This window comes from Panthera uncia, chromosome A2 (assembly GCF_023721935.1).
Source record: "Panthera uncia isolate 11264 chromosome A2, Puncia_PCG_1.0, whole genome shotgun sequence".
NCBI lineage: Eukaryota > Metazoa > Chordata > Mammalia > Carnivora > Felidae > Panthera > Panthera uncia.
Window position 1 is genome coordinate 122,253,521 of NC_064816.1, and position 25,155 is coordinate 122,278,675.

Here is a 25,155-nt window from a genome sequence, read left to right on the forward strand (position 1 = left end):
ATACATGAGCATACACACACACACACACTCTGACTTTACTTCCACCCCAAACAGAAACAGGCCCAGTGCAGACCAATCCAGATCATATCTTCCAAGGATGTGAGGTCAGAAGTAGTGACTCTGCCCTAATAGGTCAGAAGTATAATTACTACCAGCTCAGTTCAACTGTTTTATTTCATTCAAGAGACGTATTTCTTTAGGTAGTTGGGTTAACTAGTAGATCATTATCTCTGATTTTTTTTTTACATGATGCATTTTAAAATGAAAACATATGCAAAACTTCAACTAAACATGGCCAGAATACCTTTTACATATCCTTTTATCCCCATGGGGAGATAATCATAACAATATTCCATAGAAAAATCCTCATACAAAAAGGTAGATGCTTCTCTTTCCCTCACCCTTATTGGGAGATGACCATAAGCAGAACTTACCAAGTCTACTTAATGGCACTCTATCTTTAGGTCCCTGGATGCTAAAGATTGTATGATACAGTGCTGACATCTGTGGGAGGATGAGAGAAATAATAGCAAATGTATATGCAGTGCTTATGATGGGCCAATACCATTAAAAATGCCCATTTTCCAAAAAGGGAAACTGGGACCTACAACTTTTAAGTAGTGCATCTACAGTCACCATCCAGTAAGGGTGCAACTCAGGATTCAAATTCAGGTGTCCGTGAAGTACCACAAGCAGTTTACTACACCACAGGCTCAGAGCTCCTACAAGCGAGTTGCTGGGGCAGCTGGGATGATTCCAATAGCATCCTAAGGGAGAGTTCCATTTCGTAACTCATATTCATGAGACATTAATAGGAGTAGGTTTATTTCCCTGGACTTGGCCATTTTTGTATTCTCCTTCAAAATGCCTAAAATATAAACAAAACCTACAAACACCAAAATAAAACCAGATCTACAAAATGCAAACATGTCTATGAATAGATCTTCTATTCTTTCCTCTTCCAGACGTTGACCTCTGATGTGTGACCATGAATGGCATTCATAGGGTTGGAGAGTTGAGGTTTGGAAGTCCTTGAGGTGTGATTAAAGTTGGGCAAATGGGGTGGGCTGACCTGAGAACAACACGGAGACCAGAAGAGCAAGGCCCAATATCATGCATCTCTTATAATTCTGGAGTGCCTTCAAGGGAATAGTTGGTGATATTCTGAAAGCTTATCATCTTGCCAGCTTGAATTTTCCAAATATACCAGGGAAAGACATTCCAGAAATGCAGGCTGATGAAAAATCACGCCAAAAGGAAAAATGAAAATGCCAAAATCCTTAACTCAGCTTTGCCAAGCATGTCCACTGGCAATATGGTGGCAAAAAGCTACTGAGCCAAAGGCAGGGTATTCTTTAGGTGACACAAAATGAGAAACAGCTTCTTCACCATCAGGAAAAGGGAAGCTTCGGGGCTGTTATCACATTCTTCTTGGTTTCCAGATCTAACGCATGAGTAACCCTCTTTCAATTCTGAAACACATATCAATTTCACACACAAGTAATCTACCTTTCGAGAAAAAAAATTAGTTTCTGATATTCTCAATAAGAGAACCAATTTCACAGCAGTTGGTAGAGATTAAATCTATGTCTTATAAAATAGTAACATTCGATGCCGTTCCTTTCTCTGCTCTTTCTACTCACAGATTCACGGATAATCTGTGGCCCTGGTCTCTTGTTACAACAGGGATTATATTGCAACAGAACAGGGCAAGCCAGAGAAGAGGGGGAAGAATGCAGGGTTTGCTGTGCAAGAGAGAACCAAGATCAAGATGAGTAGATGCAGTACATCCAGGCAAGGATGTAGGAAACGGGGGTTCCAGAGATATAGGGAGTCAGTTCCTGAGGGTCACGCTCTGAGGTATGAAAGGGGAGAGAGGCAGAGCAGAATGAGTTTGAGGGCTTGAAAGGGGGCCCAACAGGTCTGAATGGGCCCAGATATGGAGCCACAGGTGAGGACACCCACAGGACCAGAGGCGATCACCATATGGGATTCCATGGCAAGTCCTGTTTAAACCAGTTATTTTTATATTGTCCAGTGGTAAAGAAGTTGACTCTGGGGGCGCCTGGGTGGCTCAGTTGGTTAAGCATCCGACTTCAGCGCAGGTCATGATCTCACTGTTCGTGGGTTTGAGCCCCGTCTTGGGCTCTGTGCTGACAGCTCAGAGCCTGAAGCCTGCTTCAGATTCTGTGTCTCCCTCTCTCTCTCTGCCCCTCCCCTATTCATGCTCTGTTTCTCTCTCTCTAAAAAATAAACATAAAAAAATTAAAATCATTAAAAAAAAGGAAGTTGACTCTGGCAGAGCCAGTCAGTCACATCTCACCTATGTGCCCAGAGTTTCAATGAGTATCAGCAACAACCCAGCACCTCCCTAAGAAAACCCACTCGGACTGTGCCTGCTCCTGGCAAACCAGCATTGTCACCACAAGGACAGGTCTGTTCTTCAACTCATTTCTTCAAATCCATCAGCTTGTAAGAGCCAGACCACTTCAAACGGCTCTCTATTGTACTTCCAATTAAATGAAGCTTTGAAATGTGAACCATAACCTCTAGACAAATGATATTGACAGGCTATTCCCAACTCTCACAATGAGCCCTGAAACCTAATTTGTGCAGCAATTAAATTCACACAAAAATATAATTTTATTTTATTGCTCAGTGCTTGCCTGTATCTTTAAGCTAGCAAACTGTAGGAAGGAGTTAACTTGATAATATAAATAAAAATTGCCCCCAAAAGGCAGTAACCAATCCATTTACATGCAAAAATGCTCCTCTTCCAAGTCATCCCAAGGCAAATATGAAACATGATTTCCGAAATGCATCGCCTACAATTCTCTCGACACAGTGACAGGCATGAGAATTGTGGAGCAAAATACTTCCAATAATCACAAAGCTTCCACCATGAAAAAGTGCTGCTGCTTATATTTTGGGGGGGGGGGATCTATTGTGTGTGAGACGTCATGCTGCTGCTTATATTTGGGGGGATCTATTGTGTGTTAGACATCGCAGCGGTTCTTTGCATATACCGAAAAAAAATATTTTACCCAAAAAGTTCAGTTTGGAAGTACGGAATTGGCCTCCAGTCATTCAATTAATGTTTAGGAAGTGCCAATAATGTGCTTTTCACATGTTGCCTCATGTTCCTTTCATGTCTTGGGAATCCAAGAATGCAGCCTTAATATCTTGAAAGTAATAAAGCACCACTTACTAAGTTTTCTCTTCATGTACTTCTTAAATTTCATGGTTTTGTTTTTTTGTTTGTTTCCTAGTGAACTCTGTTCTGCTCACCTGGTAAGTTTCTATTCATACATTAAAGTCTTCCAAAGTAAGGAATTCCCTTCTCTGAATTACTTCCATACAGTGCATTGGACTTTTGCCATTGCACGTGTCATGTTATTTCATAATTATCTCTTTGGAGAGCTATCCCCAATACTGCGAATTCCTAAGAGTCAGACTATTAACACAACACCAGGAATACTATCTCTAGAGATCTCTGATGCCTTAGCCAAAAATACAAAAGCTTATTGCAAACCTTTATACTTATGGAAGTTACAAAAGCCTTCTGAGCACTTGTCGGTCATTCTACCCAACATCATGGATAAAGTTAGGAGACAAGGATAGCTTTGAAAACAACTCAGTGAATCATCTCTTATGTCTCCCATTCCTCCCTCCTCCCAGCCCTGCAATCCCTAGCCTGAGAGGGAAAAGCATGCGCTGGGAACCACATCTGAAAACTCCCTTTCGGAAACTCATTTTATTTATCTATGTATGTATGTATGTATGTATGTATGTATGTATGTATGTATTTACTTATTTATATTCTTTTTTTTCACGGTTTTATCTTTTTATTATTTTTTTTAAATATGAAATTTATTGTCAAATTGGTTTCCATACAACACCCAGTGCTCATCCCAACAGGTGCCCTCCTCAATGCCCATCACCCACCCTCCCCTTCCCCCCACCCCCTATCAACTCATTTTATAGGCAGTCCAGGTGCAGGGCCCAGCCCTGTCTGTTATCTGGTTCATTTTTTCAAGGATATCACATCTGTTCACTACTCCCTTCCAGTTAATGAGTCTTCCTTGAATAGAGCCTCAGAGGGCTTTTGATCTTTGTACCAATCAACTTCAGGATAAAGATACAGGACACTGACTGAGCTAGTACAGCTGGCTTAAACCCATGCTTTATTTCAAGGAAGAATAAACAAAATTTAGCCTGACTTTATAACATGGGGTGTTGAGATCAAAGAATTCCCTCCAGACCAGAACTACTAATCATACCAGATTTGGAACTTGGTGACCGTTCTTCATCCCCGTATTTTAAATTTTTTTTTTAAAACTATGACTGTAAGAACATGCATGCTCAGTGGAGAAAATGTATAATGTTAAAAACATAATAAAAGTGGGGGGCGCCTGGGTGGCTTAGTCAATTAAGCAGTCAAGAGTCTGATGTTTAACTTTGGCTCAGGTCATGATCTTGTGGTTTGTGAGTTTGAGCCCCACATCAGGCTATGTGCTGACAATGCAAAGCCTTCTTGGGATTCTCTCTCTCCCTCTCTCTCTATCCCTCCCCTGCTTGTGTGCTCTCTCTCTCTCTCTCAAAATAAATAAAGTTAAAAATCACATAATAAAAAAGAAAAAAATTATAATTAATCACATCACGCAGAAGAAACCATTGTTAAAAAGAAGGTCTAAAACTTCTCAGTTTTGGGACCACCTGGGTGGCTCAGCCGGTTAAGCGTCCGACTTTTGATTTCAGCTCAGGTTGTGATCTCAGGGTCGTGGGATTAAGCCCTATGTTGGGCTCCGTGCTGAGAATGGGGCTTGCTGAAGATTCTCTCTCTCACTATCCCCCTCTTCCCCTCTCCCCAACTTGTGCATGCTCTCTCTCTTTCTAAAATAAAAATAAACAAATATTTTTTTAAAAAGCATATTAGTTTTTATTTGTATTTAGTAAGATAAAATTTTACGTTTTGCTCCCCCACATTTAATATAATATAAAAAATATTTTCTTATATTTAGATATCATTCACATATGTCATTTTCAATGACTGAAAAATTTAACATATTAATAAATGTGCCCATAAATGAATTTATCATATCCTCTTTGCTGAATTGTGGGTTATTTTCCATTTTCTTGCTGTTATAAATAATAATGAAATGAACATCTACATACATAACTTTCTTTTTATCCCCAGAACATCTATGATTCTAAACAGCCACATTGTATTGCGTGACTTTGTAAATGAAGTCATCAATTGTTGGTGAATTTCCCAAATGCACTTTGTCCTAATAGCTTTCTTAAAATTCTATTGAAATGTCAAGGTTTCTACCAGCAAAGTGGTAGCAAGGGGCCCTTTAATGTCACTGTGGATGGCAAGTCTTCTGTTTCTTTTTATCGAAGGAGCTCCAGGGTCTCCTGCCCCATATAAACAAGGGAGGGGCAGAGAGGGGGTAATTAACTTCACAAACAACCAGAAGCTGGTTGTCCCAGGCCCAGCCACAGCTTGGTCTGAGATGTGAAAGTTTCTGGAAGCATCTCAGCCCCTGGTCTATGTGCAGGAGTACATGCCAGCATGAAACATCAGTTAGCTTTTGTCAGGAAGTAAATGCCACCACAACAAAATCTAAGTGTTTTTAAGACACACACACGCACACACACACACACACACACACACACATACATACACACACACACACAATTCCCTTTTTTTTCTCTCTGTCTTCTGGTAATGCCTTATTTTTTTTTCCTGGTCCTAAAAGAAATCATCACACTGAAGAATCACTTCTCCTGCCATACCTTAGTCACACAATGCCCTTCACTTATGGCCTGAATTTGTTGTATAGTTTGCAAAGTTTGTTCTAGAATGTGATTTTTCCTTTTAAAACACTATCAGCTTATTAAAAAGAAAGACATTATTATCTTCTTTCTTTTCTCCATTAATGGCTGGGTAAAGATTCAATCCAGGTCACATGTGTTGAGCACGTATATAATTTTTTTGGTAGGCCCCCCTGGGGTAGAGGGGTAAGGAAGAATTTGTCCTTGTTCTGAGGAATAAGAGCAATAGAGTGTGGATAACTAAGTCTATGACCATGGTTTTCAATGGGTTTGTCTAAGATTCTGCAGTATTGTCTCAAAACAGCCATGAGGTGGGCCAGGGACCCATTTTAGCAGGCTAATTTGCTAAAATAAGTTTTCAAACTCAATGTATGGCTGAGTACGTTAAAGTGCTACAAGAGAGGTAAAAAGAAAGTGTGCCTGAGAGGAAACAGTTAATTCTGCTTCCATGGAGGGGTTCCACAGGGCCCATGAGCTGGACGTTGAAGGATGGGCAGAATTCCAACCAAAGGGAGAAGGGTCTTCCTTGCGAGGGAACATGGGTGAGGACAGAGACTTGGAAGTACAAGGTATGCTCAGGGAGCCATCGATATGATTAATTAGAGGTTAGTAGGGGTGTGTTGAAGAGTGCAATAGGCATTTTGTTTGTAAAAGTGGTTCGCAGTAGAATGAAAAGGTTCAGTTACCATGCTTGAGAAGAGGGAGGCAAAGGTTTTTGAGTGTGGATGCATTATGAGAAGCATTGTACTCTAGAAAGGTGTTTCTGGTAGGGGGAAGAGAACTTACACATGGGCTGAGTCCAGATTCAGGGAAAACAATAAAAGGACAGATAGAGTCCATGTAAGAGATGACGGTGTCAGGAAACAGGGCCACAGCAGTAAAGCCAGATGGCTCCTTCTTACACACGGTTGGATCCACAGGATGTGGGAACCTGGCAGGAGAGGATAGGAAGACAGGGATCACTCAGAGTTCCACGTCTAAGAGATGAGGTGAGACGCCATGCATCTCCTGGAGTTGAAGGATGGTTGAAGATGAGACACTGTGGGTGGAGGGGAGGAGGTGGGAGAGAAATGAGAAGAAGGGTTTGAGAAATGGGCAAGTTGAAGGGTCAGTGAGAAATGGCAGTGGTGCCTCAGGAGTCAGGGAATAGACCGGATTCTAGGAAGCACAGGCAGGGCACACAGTGCTTCAGGGAGACGGAGCAGGATGAGCACTGGGAAGAGACCTGACACTCGGGAGGTAACTGCTGACCTAAATAAAGCAGTTTTAGTGGGTGGGCGTGGGTGAGCATCAGACCACAGTGAGTGGAGGAGGCAGGCAAGTGGAGACAGCATTCTCTCTTGGAAAATTTGGCAGTGCAGGGAAGGAAAGAGATTGGGTAAGAACTTGAAAGAGGAACGGGGGTGAAAAAAAATTTTATGGATAGGAGAGATTTGGGTAGCTTTTTAGGTTGAAAGAGACAAAATTGAGGGGGAGGAAAGGAGGATGCCAATAAGCATAAAAATGTAAGGGATAAAAGATTTATTTTTACAAATTTTTTGATGTCTATCTTTCTCATCAGAGCAGGGAGTCATAACAATGTGACTTCTTTCCAGTCTTAAATTAGAACAACTCAACAATTCCTCTCAATCTCCACTTGTCTCTTAGAAATCATGTCTTTTGTGGCTGAAGAGGTTTTTGAGTATTCAAAATACGTATTAGTGCATTTTAGAGGCAGGTTTCTTTTCTTGAGCTTAGTTATATATTTTAGTTACCTTTTAATCTTTTTTCTAAAAATATCACTGTAACTGGAACTATGATTATTATCTTATTTCTTCCTTTAATATAGACAGCATATCATGTATCTATTTTGTGTGTGTGTGTGTGTGTGTGTATTGTGTGTTTATTTGCAAAGCCACAGGAAGATGTTGTTTAAGTAGAGAATCAAGGGCTGCAAAGAAGGCAAACAAGACAGATTTTAAAATGTCCACCAGAGGCCATTCTTGACTTCGTCAAAACCAATGGCTTTTGTGGCTAAAGAGGTTTTCAAGTATTGATAGCATAAATTAGTGCCTTTTAGAGTCTTATCGCTCTTCTTCTGCTTTAGTTATATTTTTAGGAGGGCAGAAGACAGGTTGCAGTAGATTAATAAATTACTGAGACGTGAAAACAAGAGGTGGCAAACTGAGGCGAGTATGTGAAGAAATACGGCTTGGGGTGAGGGCTGGATGGAAGATCAAGAAGGTGTTATTTGTTTTTTCAAATGCAGGAGATGTGAGTACATTTATATGCTGGTAAGAAGACAGCATCAAGAGGACAAGATTGATGATATAAGGACCAGACTGTGTTAATTGATCAAGTGGTAGCCCAGAGAAGATGAGAAGAGAGAAAATTCAAAGGAGGAATTCAAAGGCCTCCACCTCAGTGGCTTCCAGGAACATCTTCGTCCAGAAAAAAAAGGGGGGGGGTGTGGTGAGGGCAGATGAGGGACAAGAGCCCAGGGTTGTGTGGTCAGCTCGAGGCAGAGCTGGAATAAAATCCACGCTTCCCCACACCTCGTCCGGAGCATTATGCCATCCTTTTTGTACTTTTCTTCGTGGAAATGGCCCAAGTGCTTTATATATACTAAGATGAACCATAAAGAATATTTAATTTTCCAATTCAGAAATGGATCAAGTATTGTCCATTTCATATTATCATCCTAATACTGGCTCATTTAACCCTCACAACAGCATATATTAAATTCCATATTTCACAGATGAAAAGGCTGAACAAAGGGGGTAAGGATATTAATGTGCCCAAGGTCACCCAGTAAGGAAATAATGGAGCTCGGGTCTGAAGCCCAGTCCTTGAGTCCAGGGTCAATGCTCCTGACTTACTGAATCTATTGACTGAATGTACTGAACTTATTGATTGAACTTATTCTTCTTTGTGTATTTCCAAGTTCCTCAGGCACAGGAGGCAGTTGGGGAGGGAGGGGGTAGAGAGGGATGTGGAGTGAGGGGTGAAGGTGGGGAGCCGAGGCTCAGGCTGTGTCTGTGGCAGCTTCGGTTCCCCATTATCATCCAACTCTGTCCTAAAGCGTTTTGTAACTTGAAAATTCAATGAATACAAAATGCTGGTAAACTGCATCCAAAAACCACTGATATCTTCTACTCACAGTCTTATTTTTCTGGTATGTGCACAAGTGAATTCTTATCTATCTGAAAAAATTCAAAACCAACTCTACATCTCTGACTGACCAGTGTGTGCTTAGTTAAGGCTTGGAAGCAAAAAGCCAGGATCGCCCATTCCCCTGACCACAATAAAAGAAGTCAACAAGCCAAGCAGCTTTTTCCAACACACTCGAGAGCAAGAGCATCTCCATTTTATATGCACTTTTTATCATGATCGACACATTGCAATAGGAACAGTATCTCTGAGGCATGGGTCTTACCCTTTTCTGCTTCTGCTTGAAGGACTCCTAGTGGCCTGGGAGCTTTCGGACAGAATCTCATGGCTCTGTGATTCACAAAATGGAAATCTGGCATTATATGCCAGTGACATTCACTTCTGTGGCAGCTCAAGCAGCAAAAAGCCATATGCCACACACCTCAGATCCAGCCAAGCCACGCAAACGGAAATGTGAAAGAGAAATAAGGAAATTGGGACCAGAAACGCTCTCGGGAGCTGACTGCCTCCAGCACCTAAAACACATAATCACTGTGGCAAGAACCACATCTTCCTACTCTTACGACACTCTTGGGAAATGTATTTTTTTTTTTACTAATTTAAGAGAACTTTGGGAGATAAAGGTAAAATACAAAAGACAATTTTTTGTGAATGACACGGGGAGCTCACATTTACTATTTAACATGACGGCTACACAGGTACATGTCTGCCAGGTATGTAGTCACCTAAATGTGTGGACCTGCCGGCAGGCACGTTTGTCTTCTGCACTGAAGGTCTCTCAGCAGCCATCCTGTGAAAGGATGAGCACCATTATTGACGTTATTTTCCCTACTGGCCTGGGAATAAGACTAGTGGGAAACAGAGTACTCCCCAAACGGCCACCGTATGTGGTTTAAGATCAAGGAAAAAAAATTAAACAGAGGGATTTCTTTTTTTAACTAGGGGTTCTAACCACTCTCCTTGGAAAAAAGAAATTCAGTTTATTTTGTGACTCTTCAATGTCTTTGAGGCTCTCATTTACCTTATATAAAGCTACATAGGTGGAAAAATAATTACTACCACTTTTGTTAAGAAAGGAATGGCAGGTTGCTTGGGTGGCTCAGTTGCTTAAGCATCTGACTCTTGATTTTGGCTCAGGTCATGATCTCCTGGTTCGTGGGTTCGAGCTCTGTGTCAGATTCTGCACTGACAGTGCAGAGCCTGCTTGGGATTCTTTGTCTCCTGTCTCCCTCTCTTTCTGCCCCTCCCCTGTTTGCTCAAAAATAAATAAATAAAACATTTTAAAAAATAATGAAATGGCAAAATAATTTTATAATTCCCTCCAAGTATTGGCATCTGAAGAAGACGATCTGACTGAAGGATCTAGAATTGTTTCTCAGTAAGGCCTACTGGCATTTGGGGTAAGAAAATTCTTTACTTGGTAGAACTGCAGAATAATGAGTACCTATGGTCTCCAGGAATTGAACAAGAGTGACCATTCCATATTAAAACAGTGTAAATTAATTCATCTTATTGGCTAGGTGGACTGTTTTAAATAATGTGTGAATTAAACATTTCTGGCCACTTATTCATTCAACATTCAACCCAAAGTAATTGGGCAGCTACTATTTCAAAAATACCTGGAGAATATTAGGATTTAAAGTTATAGTTCTTGCTCTCAATGCTATATTGACTTAATTTAGAAAGGTAAGTTTGTAAATAAATAACTACTACTATATAGCTAGAAGATATTTTCCAAAAGAAGTTCACGCTTCCATGTTATGGGGGCAGAGTAACAGAATTTCATTCTGAATGAAAAGGAGATGGTAATCAAACAAGGTAGTATCCCTGAGGTGGCAATGTGTAAATTCCTAAAACAGAATTTCAACAAGCAGATGAGGGAAGGGTGGCAGAAGGAATGAGGGTGAGTACATATCTGCAACATGAAAGTACCATGGCATACACAAGGAACTGTGGGCAGTTCAGAATATTACAGAGCTTAGAGCAGGTGCAAGGTGAAGATATGAGGACGAAGCAAGAAAAGTACATTAGGTTAATTAAAGAGATATCTAAACATCTTGCTAAGGCCATGAAAATTTATGAGGCAGGTAATGGATAGCCATGATGGATTAAAAGCAAGAATGATATAGTCAGATCTATGTTGGAGGACACTTGGAAAGTAGGAAGGTTTCAAAGCTGGAAGATAAGTTACTGCAATAGCTGGTGTCTCAGTCAGCTACTGCCATAGTCTGTGTAACAAATAATACCAATAGCTAAGAATTTCTTCTCATACTCACAGGTCTATAGATCAGCCAAGGTTATAGTTTTAAGCTGTAATTCTATGGGATGATCGGGGAAACTGTACTCATATGCCTCATTCTGAGACCTACACTGAAGGAGGAGTGGCTGCCCAGGGAGTATACTTCATATCATGATGAAGGCAGAAGTGCAAGAGCCCACGCCAACCACACATGCAATATTCAGGCCTCTGCTTGCTTCATATTTGTGATCATTTCACTGGCCAATGTGAAAAGTTAAAGGGTATGGGAAATGCGATTCACTCCCCATCGGACTGTGGCAAGGATGTATAGATATATCACCCCTATCGATCAGTAAAGGACTGCAACCAGACATCCCATCTATCAGATTTGGAGAAAAGAGGAAGATCTGAGCTAAGGCAATGATGAGAAGGCAGAGGACCTTAGTTATTGTAGCGGCTTTGGCCACCAATTGGCTTCACAAAGAGGAACTTGTCCATAAACTTCCAAATAGAAACTCATTAGACTGCCAGCTCCAGGAAGTCAGAAACCACCTATTCAGTTCACCTCTGTATTCCCAGTGCCTAGCACCATGACTTCTGTGTTGTGGATACAAAGTAGTATTTGTTGAAAGAATACACAGCATTTGAAGTGTAGGTGAAATAGTGACACTATTTACCAAGATATGGAACACTAATGTGGCCATGCTGTGTGTATGATGGTTGTGGGATAGTAACACTGAATACTGTCTACATCCAAGGCACTGAGTAGATCCTGAGAATACAGAAAAAGCAAGGAACTGCTCTCAAGAAGACTATTAAATAGACAACTGCAGTTCACGGTGGTTAAGTTCTAAGGTAATGGTATTATTAGGGCAAAAGCAAGGGGATCACTTGAGGGTCATCTGAGTATGTCGTTGGCACAAGTGACAGCGGCTGGCTTGAGAACTTCCCCAAGGAAGATGTACACCTAGTGCGGGAACAATATCTGACTTAAGTACCTATCTAAATGACTTCTTCCCACATAGTTTCACTGAGCACCTACTATTATTTTTAATTTCAACAGAACTGTGTGGAAAACACAGAAATAATAAAAGGAAGGGGAAAGGGAAGGAGAGGAGAAGAAGAAACTAGCAGTTTAGAGTTCTCATCTCTTTGATTCAAGTATTCATGTTTACTTTTCTTCCTATAACAAATTTAGTCTTGCTTTGGTACCCTCTTCCTTTGTTCCTGCTTTTGACCTGTTTGTTCCTCTCCCCCTTTGTTCCTGCTTTTGACCTGTTTGACCTGGTGGCTTAGCTCTATGCTGGACATGGAGAGAGCAGCTAGCATCTGGCGTTGAACCAGCAGGTGAGGGTTTTAGTTTCTATTTGGTAAAATAAAAGTGGACTGCTTGACCCATCATTCACTGCTGCTCAGATATAAAAGCATGGTTTTGAAAACCCTGCATAGACATATAAGCAATTTAAATCAGCAGGCGAATTGTACACATTTAAATAATTAACTCTATTTTAAAACTTCTGACCCCTTAGATCTGGTGTTTCTGCAGGAGATACTTAGAAATTTCACTTGGGATCTTCAACTTCTCCCGGCTCTTATACTGGAGTCTTAACAAATGGCTTCTGACACCACTCTCTTGTTCTGACTCCCTGTCTCATCTTATCTAGGGCACCTCTTTGCCTTCCATCCCTTGCCTCTTCCTAACCTCTGGCACCGTGAGTTGGCAAAAAGAGCATGTAAATGACAGTACCTTTATGATCTTCTGTTCTACCTTAGGAAACACATCCCTTTGTAGAACTGTGTTCTCAACTCCCATATTACATATAAACACTCACCTTCTTTGCAATTACGAGATAAATATTTTCTTTTAAATCAAGGAGGACTCATATTTCATGAGAGATTCACATCTAATGGTACTCTTCTTAGCTGTCCAACTCTGATTCCTACCTGCCCTTTAATTTAAAATGCCTAAATCTCATTATGCCTTACTTAAAATGTAGGTAACTTCTTTTTAATTGGACATATACTAATAAAATGATTTCTTTGCCATTATCAAATCCCTAACACAATCCACAATGGAATATGGAATCCAGGTCATAGGAACCAGTGAACAATTCATTCAGCACCCCAAAGTGTAGTTAACAAAAGGGAGAGAAGTTTCAGAAGTCGTTGAGCAGAGTTACGTAGAGCAGTTAACTTAGAGTCACTATTATTTTCATGTTCAGAGATGATCTGCAGATGAACCGAGGGACTGATGTATCTTACTGCTGTCCAGCGGAAGAACCTATAAATTTTTTTGTCTCCTAATTAGCAAGTGTCAGTTTAGCACATGTTATGCATATAAAGAGACACTGACTCCAGGAAGACTGGAAACTAGGAGAACTCAAAGCTAGACCCTGCACCTAAAGGAACCTCTAAAATGTAGATTTACTATTGTCAGGCTTATCCAAAATTACTCATCAGACTCAATCAGGGTAATTATCATTTTTGTAAATGCTCCAGTTAATGTTAAGAAAGAGAACATCAAGAAAGAAAAACACATTAGCAATGTTTCAGCCAACTAAACCTAACAGTTAATTCTTAAACAAATTTTAATTTTTTTTTTTTTTTTATTTTTGGGACAGAGAGAGACAGAGCATGAACGGGGGAGGGGCAGAGAGAGAGGGAGACACAGAATCAGAAACAGGTTCCAGGCTCCGAGCCATCAGCCCAGAGCCTGACGCGGGGCTCGAACTCACGGACCGCGAGATCGTGACCTGGCTGAAGTCGGACGCTTAACCGACTGCGCCACCCAGGCGCCCCAATTCTTAAACAAATTTTAAACAGTTTAACCATTTCTTAGGGAAATTACATAAACAAAGTCAACAAAATCTAACTCTTTCTGGATGACTCAGGATATAACCCCTTCAGAAGGAGATACCCTGGGCTATTAATGGCATGACCTGGGACAATCCCTAGAAATGGACCACTTTATGAACACTCTCACATTTCTCATAAAAGTCATACAGACCCTGTGCAGCTGGGACCACGAGGACAATATGGTGGGATGGGTATTCTATTACCTTAATCACTAAATCCACAGGAAAAGCTTGTTGTTGTTGTTTTTTTTTTTTTTTCTGGAAATGTCTGCTATTAGTGTTGCCATAACTATCCTTTTCCTTTTCAGAGGCATCTAGAAACATGTGTCACCTAGTGGTTGCTTCAGGCCAGACTGAGCCAAGTAGTTTATCTGCCCGATGTGGTCCAGAGAGCTCAGAGCCTGCCTAGGGGCAGTGATTTCCCATTCTCATCTCACAGATGAGCAATCTGGAGCTCACAGGGCTGAATCCCTTGCACAAGGCTATGCAGCTGGCTGGGGAGAGAATGACAAGTGTGCTGTGCCTCTGAGATTTGGCTAAGCTCCTCAGTCACTTGCAGGGTATCTGTGGGCAGGCTGGGGAGGGGCATCCCTTGTGATCAGAAACACACAGAGAGGACTTCCTCCTTGCTCAGGAATCTGTCCTCATTGCAGTCAACATCTCCTTTTGCAGCCAAACCAAAGTTCAATGGATTTTCACACAGAGGTATGGAAAAATCTGTATTTATAGGTATTTGAACAAACTACCTTGGAAAATCAAAGCGGGCCAACTATACTATACAACCAAGTGCAAATGACTGTCAATTTAGGTTCTGACTGTTGAGACCAGCACATGGTCCCATTTGTATGGGCCAATTTACAAAGCCAAGCTTTAAGGGCCTCATCTTCACTGTGATTTGGGGAAATATCATTGTTATTATTACTATTGTCGTTATTGTTATTTTTGCTACTGCCAGTTTAAAGATGAGAAGGAATCTAGGGGCTAAAGGACATTCTCAAGGACACACTGCCAGTGGGGAGTGGGGAACCACTTGGCCAGGATTGCCACCAGATACTCCAGCTGCATTCAGCCTTGGTTCTCTCCTCTCCAACCTTGCATTCCCAATGGGTCAGGGAATCGTGCCCCCAGAGGGAGAAATTTGGTTCTTGGAGGAGCAAAAAAATCTTACTTGGTCTCTTTCTCAGTCTTCCTGCTGCCTCTAGACAGCACAGTTCATATTGATGAGGACAGAAGACATATCTTGCTTACTGTCCAAATGGAAGTGGCAAATTCCATAAAAAAGAGTAACACTACCTTAAGTGAATAACTTAAAAGCATTCATTTAAACACACACACACACACACACACACACACACACACACACACTCAAAACCTTTTGCTACCTACCCACCAGGAAGCCTCAAAGGAAAAAATAAATCTATTCATATAATGCATTTGCTTCTACAGGAAGTACGATTTCCTTTGTGTCAAACCTTAAAGACCTTTGTGAAACACGAGAAGCTTTTTGAATAAATACTTGTAAATGGCCTAGACAGCTGAAAAATGGATAGCCTCCTTGTACATCAGGGCCCTTTAAAAGAATTCTCCTCTACTTAAATATTCATGTTTCAATTAAAACATACACCTAGTTTATTAGCTAGCCCAGGCCTGGTTCAGATCAATAACAGCAGCCCTAGATAGAATTCTAATGAAGATAAACAACTCCGAGTCCTCCCCAGCTTCCCCTGGGCACGGATGCACAAAGCCTCCTTTCACAACTTGCTCCAAGATATTTTACAGTCACCTGCCTCATGCAAATGAGGAGATTCATGTTTATTCATGGCGAGAGTTACAGACCACCTTTCATTCCCTAGGCCAGCTTAGCTAACCAACAAGAGCGCTGTCTGCACCACTATGAAGTTGAGCTGGCCTAGGAAGGGGACTCCTGAATATATAATTGCCCCCTGAAAAGCATGCACAGAAAGTCAGTAAACTGGAAACAGTTCGGGGAGTAAACATACTTCCCTTTCTTATTCATGCCATCACTGCCTTTAAGCTTTCAAACAATCCCTTTTCTACACCACACCGTAATCCATTAGAAGTGACTAGTTAGTGGCTATTTTCCATGGATAATCTTCCAGAGGACTTCCCAGGATGTTTCCTCTGTTGTGCTCTCCAATCCTTCCTAATTGAGATTTTCTCCCACTGACTCAGACGGAGCTCGTAGCCTAGCCAGGGGCAGCTGCGGCTTTGTCTGAAGGCCCTGGGTTCTCTCTGTGCACAGCCTCTCCTATTTTAAGGGGTGATTTCTCATCTGCAAGCCTGAGATCCTAACCTCTATCGCATGTGCTTTGCATATTATGCTGCTGGGTAAAGTTTTAAAATAGTGCTTTTGCTCTAGAGTGACTGCATTTTTCAAATCATTAATTTCTTCCATTTTGGCAATTTGAAAGTATGGCAAAGTCATTTGATCTCATTTTTAGTGCTGATTTGGATAACATCTAAAGTAACCCCAATGCCATGAACAAATATTTGGATGGTATCTAGAAGGTGCAGACATCCCCAGAGAGGTCTGGGCTGCCAGGTAATGGCTAGAGAGGCCTTAACTCTCTCTAGCTATTAAACACCTGATCTTTGTGAAACCTGAGTTTTAGCCTGCTGCTCACAGCCTGTCACATGGAAAACTAAGGGACCGAAATTTTTTCTGCCCAAATCCATGAGATTTTCAGTTTAAACCCTATTTCTGCCAAAGTTAAATGAACTTCATGCCATTCATTCCGTTCAGAACTCAATCTGTGGTACATACGCAGCTTCACTTTTCTCATTGTTTCCTTCTTTGTTTGTTTAACATAATGGCCAAAAAAAACCACTTTCTTTTGAAAAGGACAATTTATTCATTTCTCATAGACAGGATTTATCTTATTACATACCAAAAGAATACAACTGCATATGACATTTTACTTCCTTGAAGCATTTTTACATTTAATACTTCAATTTAGTATCATAGCACCACAAGAGAGGGCAATGGGATACTGGTATTCCTGCCTCCTCCCACCCCCTGACCTTTTTATTTTCAGGCATAGAGTTCCTGAGTAGCACAACCAGGTCTTACAAACCAATGGGCATACTACTTCATCGATGTATACAATATGTACTAGTTGGTGATTTGTGTTACATGTATCCACTAATGGTCATTCCACAGATGTGATTCACCTTTAGCGATCAAATCCACCTTAATGAAAAATCTTCATGAGAGCTTTGGCCCCACCCCAAAGATGTAATTGTTATGTTGTGCAATTGGGCACTGGGATAACAGAAGTTTCAAAAGCCCTGCAGGTGATTCTAATGTTCAGGCAAGGCTGAAAAACACTGCTACACATAAATATCAATTTTGAAGTGTATTATACTCTTGTTAGAATTTTTAAAGTGGCATGGTCGGCAACAAATGCTTTAAATAAGATTCCCAGACCTGAATTACCCAAATCACTTATGTCTTCTTTCCTACTCTGCTTAAAAAATGAGGGCTTCAATGAAATGATTATAGGGCACTTGTGTGCCGAGGCATTCAGCTGCATTTTGAGCTCTTCTCTAATGCCCATAAAAATGAACAATGCATGCTCTAAAATATTGGTAACAAAAGGCAAAAACAGAATACAAACTCAATGGCCTGAATCAATGGATTATTCTGCAGGGACTGCTATATTAGGAAACTGAAAGAAAGTACTTTTCAAACCATAAATATTTTAATCAGTCTCTAATTCTACTTCTTTCATATAAATAAAAAACATCCCATCTTCGGCTTCCCAAGTCTGGAGCAGCAAGAAGAGTGATGCTTTTCCAATCATTTGCTTCCAGCAGAAGCAGTAACCACTAAGCACGAGATATCTATAAACTAGTGTCCCAAGCAAGGTGGGTTGTAGGAGAAATTCCTGCATCTGCTGGAATCCAGTATTGTTTGTAAAATCAGAATTTTGGATTGAGGAATACTGCTTCTCCAGTAATGAGCTAAAGAAGGCAGATAGCTAAATCCTTCTTACAGAACTGGGGGTCACAGGTCGACAAGCAAATCCGCCGTCCATGCCTCTGTTCAAAGTGGCAACAGTCTGAGATGGTGGCCAAGAAAGTTCAAAAGAAAGTGTGTCTCATGAAGGGCTCTTTTAAGATATTCGGAATTCGCATTTGGGGAATCTTTGGAAACAAGGAAAGCATTAAACCTACCAATAACCCCAAATCCATGTGTGTTCCTAAATTCAATAGCTTCTGCTACAAAGTTAATAGCAAGAAGAAAAGTGAATTGATTAAAATTTCAGCCCTTCTCTCTTTTCCAACTTATTATTTGGCAAAGTAGAGCAGTGGTTGATAGACAAGCAGCAGGAAAAAAATCAGGAAGACACTGACCTAGAGGCCCTCATACAGAGCCCATCTTTTTTTCACAAGGCTGGTAGAAGAACAGAGACATAAAAGAAAAGGGACATAGTTAAATCTGTACTTGAGCAACCACTAGCAGAACTCTGACTAATATTATGCTGGTCCACCAGCAAATAGAACAACAACAAAAAGCTCATCCGTCCATGTTTCAATATTTTAAATTGACATGCACAAATACGGATACAAATTTAATATACCTACAAATTAAACATATATTATGGTAGGCAGACAAATATCCCCCTGCCCCACACTGATGTCCATGTTCCAACCCCTAGAATCTGTGAACATGTTACTTTACATGGCAAAGGGGAATTCAGGTTGCAGATGGAACTGAAGTTCCTAATCAGCTGACCTTAAAATAGGGAAGATTATCCTGGATTACCCAGGTGGTACAATGTAATCACAGGGGTCCATAAGAGTGAAAGATCCAAGCCAAAGAGGGATCAGAGTGATGAGGTGTGATGTGGGAAGGATAGGACCTGTGGTTGGCTGGCTTTGAAGATAAAAAGGGCAACCAGCCAAGGAATGCAGGTTGGCTTCTAGAACATGGAAAACACTAGATGGATTCCTCCCCCCCCCCCCTTCAGAGCAGCCAGAAAGGAACACAGCTCTGCTGACTCCTTAATTTTAACTCATGAATCCCACTTCTGGCTTCTGTCCTATGGAACTATACATAACATAGTACATTTGTATTGTTTAAACTATGAGGTCCATAGCAATTTGTTGCAGCAACCATAGAAAACTAGTACACACATGATAAAAGAGTACATTAACTGATACACTCTTCCGTTTACAAAACTAAGGCATGTGTAACACTAAAAAGAAAAAAGCAACCATAGCAAAAACATTTAATATGGAAAATTTAGATCCCTGGTCATTTCCATCACTGGTATTCACTCTTGACCAATGGATATGTGTGCAAAGGATGAGACCCTCTGGCTCTCAGGCTTCCAGCTGCCTACTCGCAGCCATAAACCGCCATCACTACTTGGCAGCACATATGTGACACTGAACATCTACGATCGGCAGATGATGCAAGAAGACGGCACTAGGGCCACGATGAAACACTATCCCCCAAACCTGCTGAAGACATCTTGCTGAAGACAGTTTTTACAGCCATATAAGTCAACTATAAAAAGTTGCAGAGTTGACACGTCAGGGACCTCACCCTGCACAGGCAGGATATCATTACCACTGACCCAAGCACATGGCCACGATGAACCACAGGGACCTGAGAGCCATGCTCACTTCCTAAAGACAGAGGCCTCTGGTCACCTTTGCCAACAATGTATTCTTGGGGCTCCATTTTGTAAACTACATGTTCTGTAGGATTTAAGCATCTAAGTGCTAACCGTCTTGAGTGATTCCTCTGCAGTAATTTGGTAATATTTTCCAAATATCTCATCTGTGCATATGTCAACAACAATAATATATACATCATTATCATTGACAAAAATGCCAATTTCTGTAATTCAGAAGAAGCAGAGTGAATGAAATCCTCTCAGAAAGCAGACAGACAGGATGCCGGGGTCCAACTCTTGATTTTGGCTTAGGTCATTATCTAATGGTTCCTGAGATGGAGCCCCGTGTTGGGCTCTGCACCGACAGCATAGAGCCTGTTTGGGATTAGCTTTCTCCCTCTCTCTTTGCCCCTCTTCTGCTCCTGCTCTGTCTCCCTCTCAAAAATAAACTTAAAAAAAAGAAAAAGCAAGCAAGCAGGCACCTGATGCCAGAACACAGGCCAGCCAGTGGATTACCTTCTCCTGAAGGGACAGGTGGCCCATGAACATAGAAGCTGAAGACCAGATGGCTTTCAGAAACACTGTAGTACATGAAGAGTTGCTCTGATCCAGGGGCAGAGTAGCCTTGGCCATTTCAGAGACTTTTTAACTCTCTCTCTCTTTTTTTTTTTTTGGCTTGATTTGTACGAACGTCTCCCTGCTCCTTCATTCCTCTTTCCAGAGGATGATTTGTACCTGAATTGCCACGTCCCTCCTAATCAAGTGAAGTACACTTAAGAGACTACAGAATTACTGGGTTTCTCTCCTTCACCTCCCTTCTTCAATCATACCTGTGCCTGTGCATCGCTGCTGAGACCCTTGGCAGCTCCAGTTGTAGCTTACGCATCAGGGCTCTCCATGTCCCTGGGGCCTATTTCAATGGATTAAATAGATGGCCCAAGGTGACCAAGATAGAATGGCATTTGTCTGCTACAACTGCAGGTGAGATCATTATGCTGATGGGGATAGTCAGGTTAGAACCTAACTGAGGCTCAGCAAAGAGTATCATTTCCTCTTCATGGTTTCCTTTCTTTTCAACTGCTATCAGTTCCAGATGCCACAAACCAGAAACATAGTGGTAAAGAAGGATGGGCTGTAAGTTCAAAGGAAAGGTGACAGGGAGGTAAAGACCAATAAGAACATGAAGCACAGTTGGAATTCTGATATTATATTATGCCCCAAGCACAAGCTATGAAGTCGACTCTTGGCGACAACACTTACATGCCCAGTACCAGGTCAGCAGGTATGGGTGATGGAGCCAAGCAAACCCAGATCCATAAACAGTAGCAAATTAAAAGTGCTGAAGAGCTCTCCCAATATACCTGTCCTGAATACACCTGTCTCAACCATCAGTTATCATTAGCGATGTGATTACTGTTAACAAGGCCTTTACCTAAGGATAAAGATTTTGTTTATCGTGAAAAGTTTACATGATACTTCTGCCTTCTCTAAGTTGGTCAACACTCTTCTTGGTACCCAACATTCACTCACACACAGAAATGGGAAATTTACACTCTTATAGAAAACCAAAGAAGATGTCCGTTCAAAGAATTAAATGCTTTCTGCAAACTAAAAAAATGTTCCATATAAATTTACTAAACTCCCTGAAAGAGATTTTGCATTTTAATAAAAACTATTTTTGACACAGCAAAGGGCAAATTATCTCAACACATCCATAATCCACAAAGAAACCAAGTTACCTAGAAAGAGCAGCCTTCCTGATCTCATTCTTTCTCCAACAGCCACTGCACAGGGGGAGAGAGAGGCATCCAATGGGTGTTGCAATAACAAGGCATCTGGACTCATGCCGGAATAAGTTACTCTAGATAATATTTTTCAAGAAAGGGTCTCTGCTGGTGGCTCCAGTTTAGTTAGTCAAAAGGAACAAAGCTGCTCCAAGCTTATCCCTAGAGAGATGAGAACATCCCTAACACAAGCTTCCCATCTATACAGGTATGTCTTCCTTTTTTCAGGCTTCCCATCTATACAGGTATGTCTTCCTTTTTAGGTTTTCAAGGCAACCTAAAAATCACAGTCGTCCCCATTCTCCTGATCTGCCTTCCACACACAGTTAAGGAACCATGCAAAGGTGAGGCTCCTTGGGAGACAAAGGAAGCTGCCTCTGCCTCAGATTCACCTTACCTTGTTGAAGTCTTCAGAAGTTGCCCTCATTTCCTTCCATGTCTTGTTCAGGAGCTGGATACAGATGCAGAAAAACTCCTCAAAGGATCTGTCATGGGTGAAGAACATTGGGTGGAAGTCGTTGCAGGTCTCACTAGCTGGAAGAAAGAGAAGGGAAATAAGAGAGAAAGTTTGCAGAGTGAAATGAGAGAACACAGTCACATGTGGGTGTCCCAAAGAGAGATGATGGGAGGCACGTTTGGCTCAAGCCACAGTGGAAGTAAGGCATTTTGAAAAAGAAACCTAATGATAGTGTCCATGGGCAACTGTGAAGTTGAAGGTCAGACGGTCAGACCTATCCCAAGGGACATATTTTGACTGAAGGAAGTCAGCTCCTAACTCACCCTAAGACATGAACTTATAGCTTTTGTTCCAGTATCCTTGGTGTTGAATATGGACTCTGTATCTGCCTTTTTGACGTTATAAAGATGATTCGAACTGCCTTCAGTCATAGCTCCATCACTCTTAATTTCTCCTTTCTCACCAGAATAACTGGCAGAGGATGAGCTTTCCCAAGCACACAATTAATTGCAATTTTGAAAATAGCATCCTCGATTATTTCTCCAGGGGGCTCTTTTCCCTCTTATGGCAGTAAGTAGGGGGACATTTGAGATCATATACCATCTGATGCCATTAACCATTTGTTTTACATTTCCAGACACAGATGGCTGGAGGTCAAAGCAACCCAAATGGCTCTGAAGGCCGTGAATGATCCAGTCCTGGACCAAACCGTGAAATCAGCCAGACTGCCTTCCTGCCTCCCCGTTGCAGGGTTTCTGCACATCAGACCCAGTGCTCTGAGCTCGAGCTGTGCCTATTTCTCTCCTTCTTCCCAGAACAGTACCGCAGCCACTCCCTTCTTCCCTGCTAACTGTCAAGCTTACATTTTTGTAGTCCTTTTACATACGTCTCATTTGATCTTTACAATGCCTCTTATGGTTCATGCCTTATGGATGAGGACACTAGAAAGAGCCAGATTTTGTGATTCCCCCCAAAAACAGTACCATAAGTTTTTTTCTTTTTTAATATAAGCTGTTATGTATAGTGAAATAGTTCCTATTTTAATCAGAATCTCTTTAAGTGCCAATTAGTCTTCAGGGTTCCAAATGGTAGAATTTCAAGCCCTAGAAGCCCGGGAGAGGAGTGGCTGCAGGGCATGAACAGGGCTTACAGCAAAGACCTTCTGTACTTGCTGAAAGCCCTGTGCCTGCCATGTGGTTGATTCTGCTTGGAGAGAATCCTCCGGTGCAGGCCCAGCAATTGAACCCTAATCAAACCTAAGCAAACACACTCCGCCCTGGCAAGGCCACAAGCTCTTATGTCCCAAGCTCCTCTATCTTAGTGGATTCCAGTCTTCTATAAGGGTAGATATAAAGCTACACAGAGGCTATTTTATTCCAGACAAGGTAAGGGCACAGGCTAGCAGCAACTTGCAGTCATGTAGAAAAGGTTTGGGTCTGAGGGCAGAAGAAGATGTGGGTTTAAGTCCAGTCCATGCCAATCAGGAGCAAGCCACTTCCTGAGCCTCAATTTTCTTTTCTTTTCTTTTTAATGTTTATTTATTTATTTTGAGAGAGAAAGAGAGAGAACCCTCGGCAAGCAGGAGAGGGGCAGAGAGAGAGGGAGAAAGAGAGAATTCTAAGCAGGCTTCCGAGCCGTCAGCATGGAGCCCAATTCGGGGCTCCATCTCACCAACCGTGAGTGAGGTCATGACCTGAGCTGAGATCAAGAGTCGGAGGCTTACCCAACTGAGCTACCCAGGCACCCCATGAGCCTTGATTTTCTTAACTAAAAAAATGGAAATGAAATCTCCTTGTCCTTCTCCACCGGTTTCAGAGAGATCAAATGACATGACTCATGGGCAAGTGCTTTGAAAGGATAAAAGTTGTCACCAACATGGAGCAAGGTGGTGGTGATGATAAAGAATGTTGTGCCAGCGTATCATTTCCAGGAACATGGGCTGTTCTTTGATTTCCCCCCAGCTCCTAGTCAAGCCTGTTCAGATCTGAGAAATCAGCAGCAAGAACATATGTCACCCCAACCCCCAGCCTGTGTTACTGGCAGAAAAATGGCAAGAGTGAAGTTCTGACCTGGGACACAAAGCTATTTAAAGAACTTGGAATGTAAACACAGGTGGATTGTGTGTTTGCTGCCCTGGGCAGTGAGCTGTCAGTCTCACTTTCCCAAGCACTGAAGCCAATCGAATTTACAAGTCCACAGAAGCACTCTAAAACACTACTGCCATCCAAGTACTCATTATTAATCACATTATCACAGTATCTTTTGGACCCAGTGTGATTATGTGTGTACTTTATGCCCTAGTTAAAGTTTTTATGGGATTACTGAAGCTGAGATAACCAAACAAAACTGAGACCAACAAACCCTGCACTTGCTTAGGTGAAGAGGGAGGGAAGTAACATCATTAATAATAAAGAATATTTATTGGGTGCATATAATGCACTGGGGGCTCTACTGGTATTCTCCTTCCAACAACCTGGTAGGTAGGCATGATGGTTATCCTCATTTTATATATAAGGAAGGTAAATCTTGGAGAAATTACACCTTCCATCATGAGCTTTCTTTAGGTGGCCCTAAATGAGCATTTGAAACCTGCAGTTTAGTTGACCCAGCAGGCTTCCTGCATTACTTGACAAGAGCTCAGAACACTTCCTTATGACTGCTGCTTTGAAAATTAACTTCTCCACCCACTCTCCCAGATCTTTTTGCACTGCTCCTTCAGCAGAAACCAGGATCCTGACTCCCCAGTCCAATGGGACTCACAGCAAGTGTACAGCCAGCACCTGCTGATGGACAACATCTAGCAATGTGACAGTACCAACAACAGCTACTGCCAGACAACAGCCATACCACTGCCACAGCCATATGTCAGGCACCAGGTCTACATTGTTGTTAGTTGCTACAACAAGCACACGAGGAAGATATTATCAATTTCTTTTTTTTAAATTAGAAATAGAGTTAGATGGATGGGGAAGAGAAAAAAGAAATAAAGAGTTAGAAAGGTTAGGTGACTTGTCCAAGGTCACAGGTCACAAGGCTTGCAAGTGGTGGAGCTGGGATTCCAACTGCCATAATCAAAGCCCATCATTGTCTGTTGTTCTCATTTTCTCATTCTGTTTCCCAATTAACTCTTCCTCTATTATGCCTCCCCCAGCAATACAAATATTAAATTACTGCTTTATATCCA

The 25,155-nt window shown here is 41.6% G+C and overlaps 1 protein-coding gene across 7 annotated transcripts in view; it reads right to left on the minus strand.

Annotated features, from left to right (window-relative positions):
* The window catches only part of ELMO1 (engulfment and cell motility 1), a 533,507-nt gene that overhangs the window by 144,505 nt on the left and 363,847 nt on the right, over nucleotides 1–25,155 (minus strand). For all 7 annotated transcript variants that reach the window (XM_049642952.1, XM_049642948.1, XM_049642946.1 and 4 more), the window contains one exon: nucleotides 21,912–22,048. In XM_049642952.1, coding sequence (XP_049498909.1) covers nucleotides 21,912–22,048 — 137 coding nt within the window. The remainder of the gene's footprint in view (nucleotides 1–21,911; nucleotides 22,049–25,155) is intronic.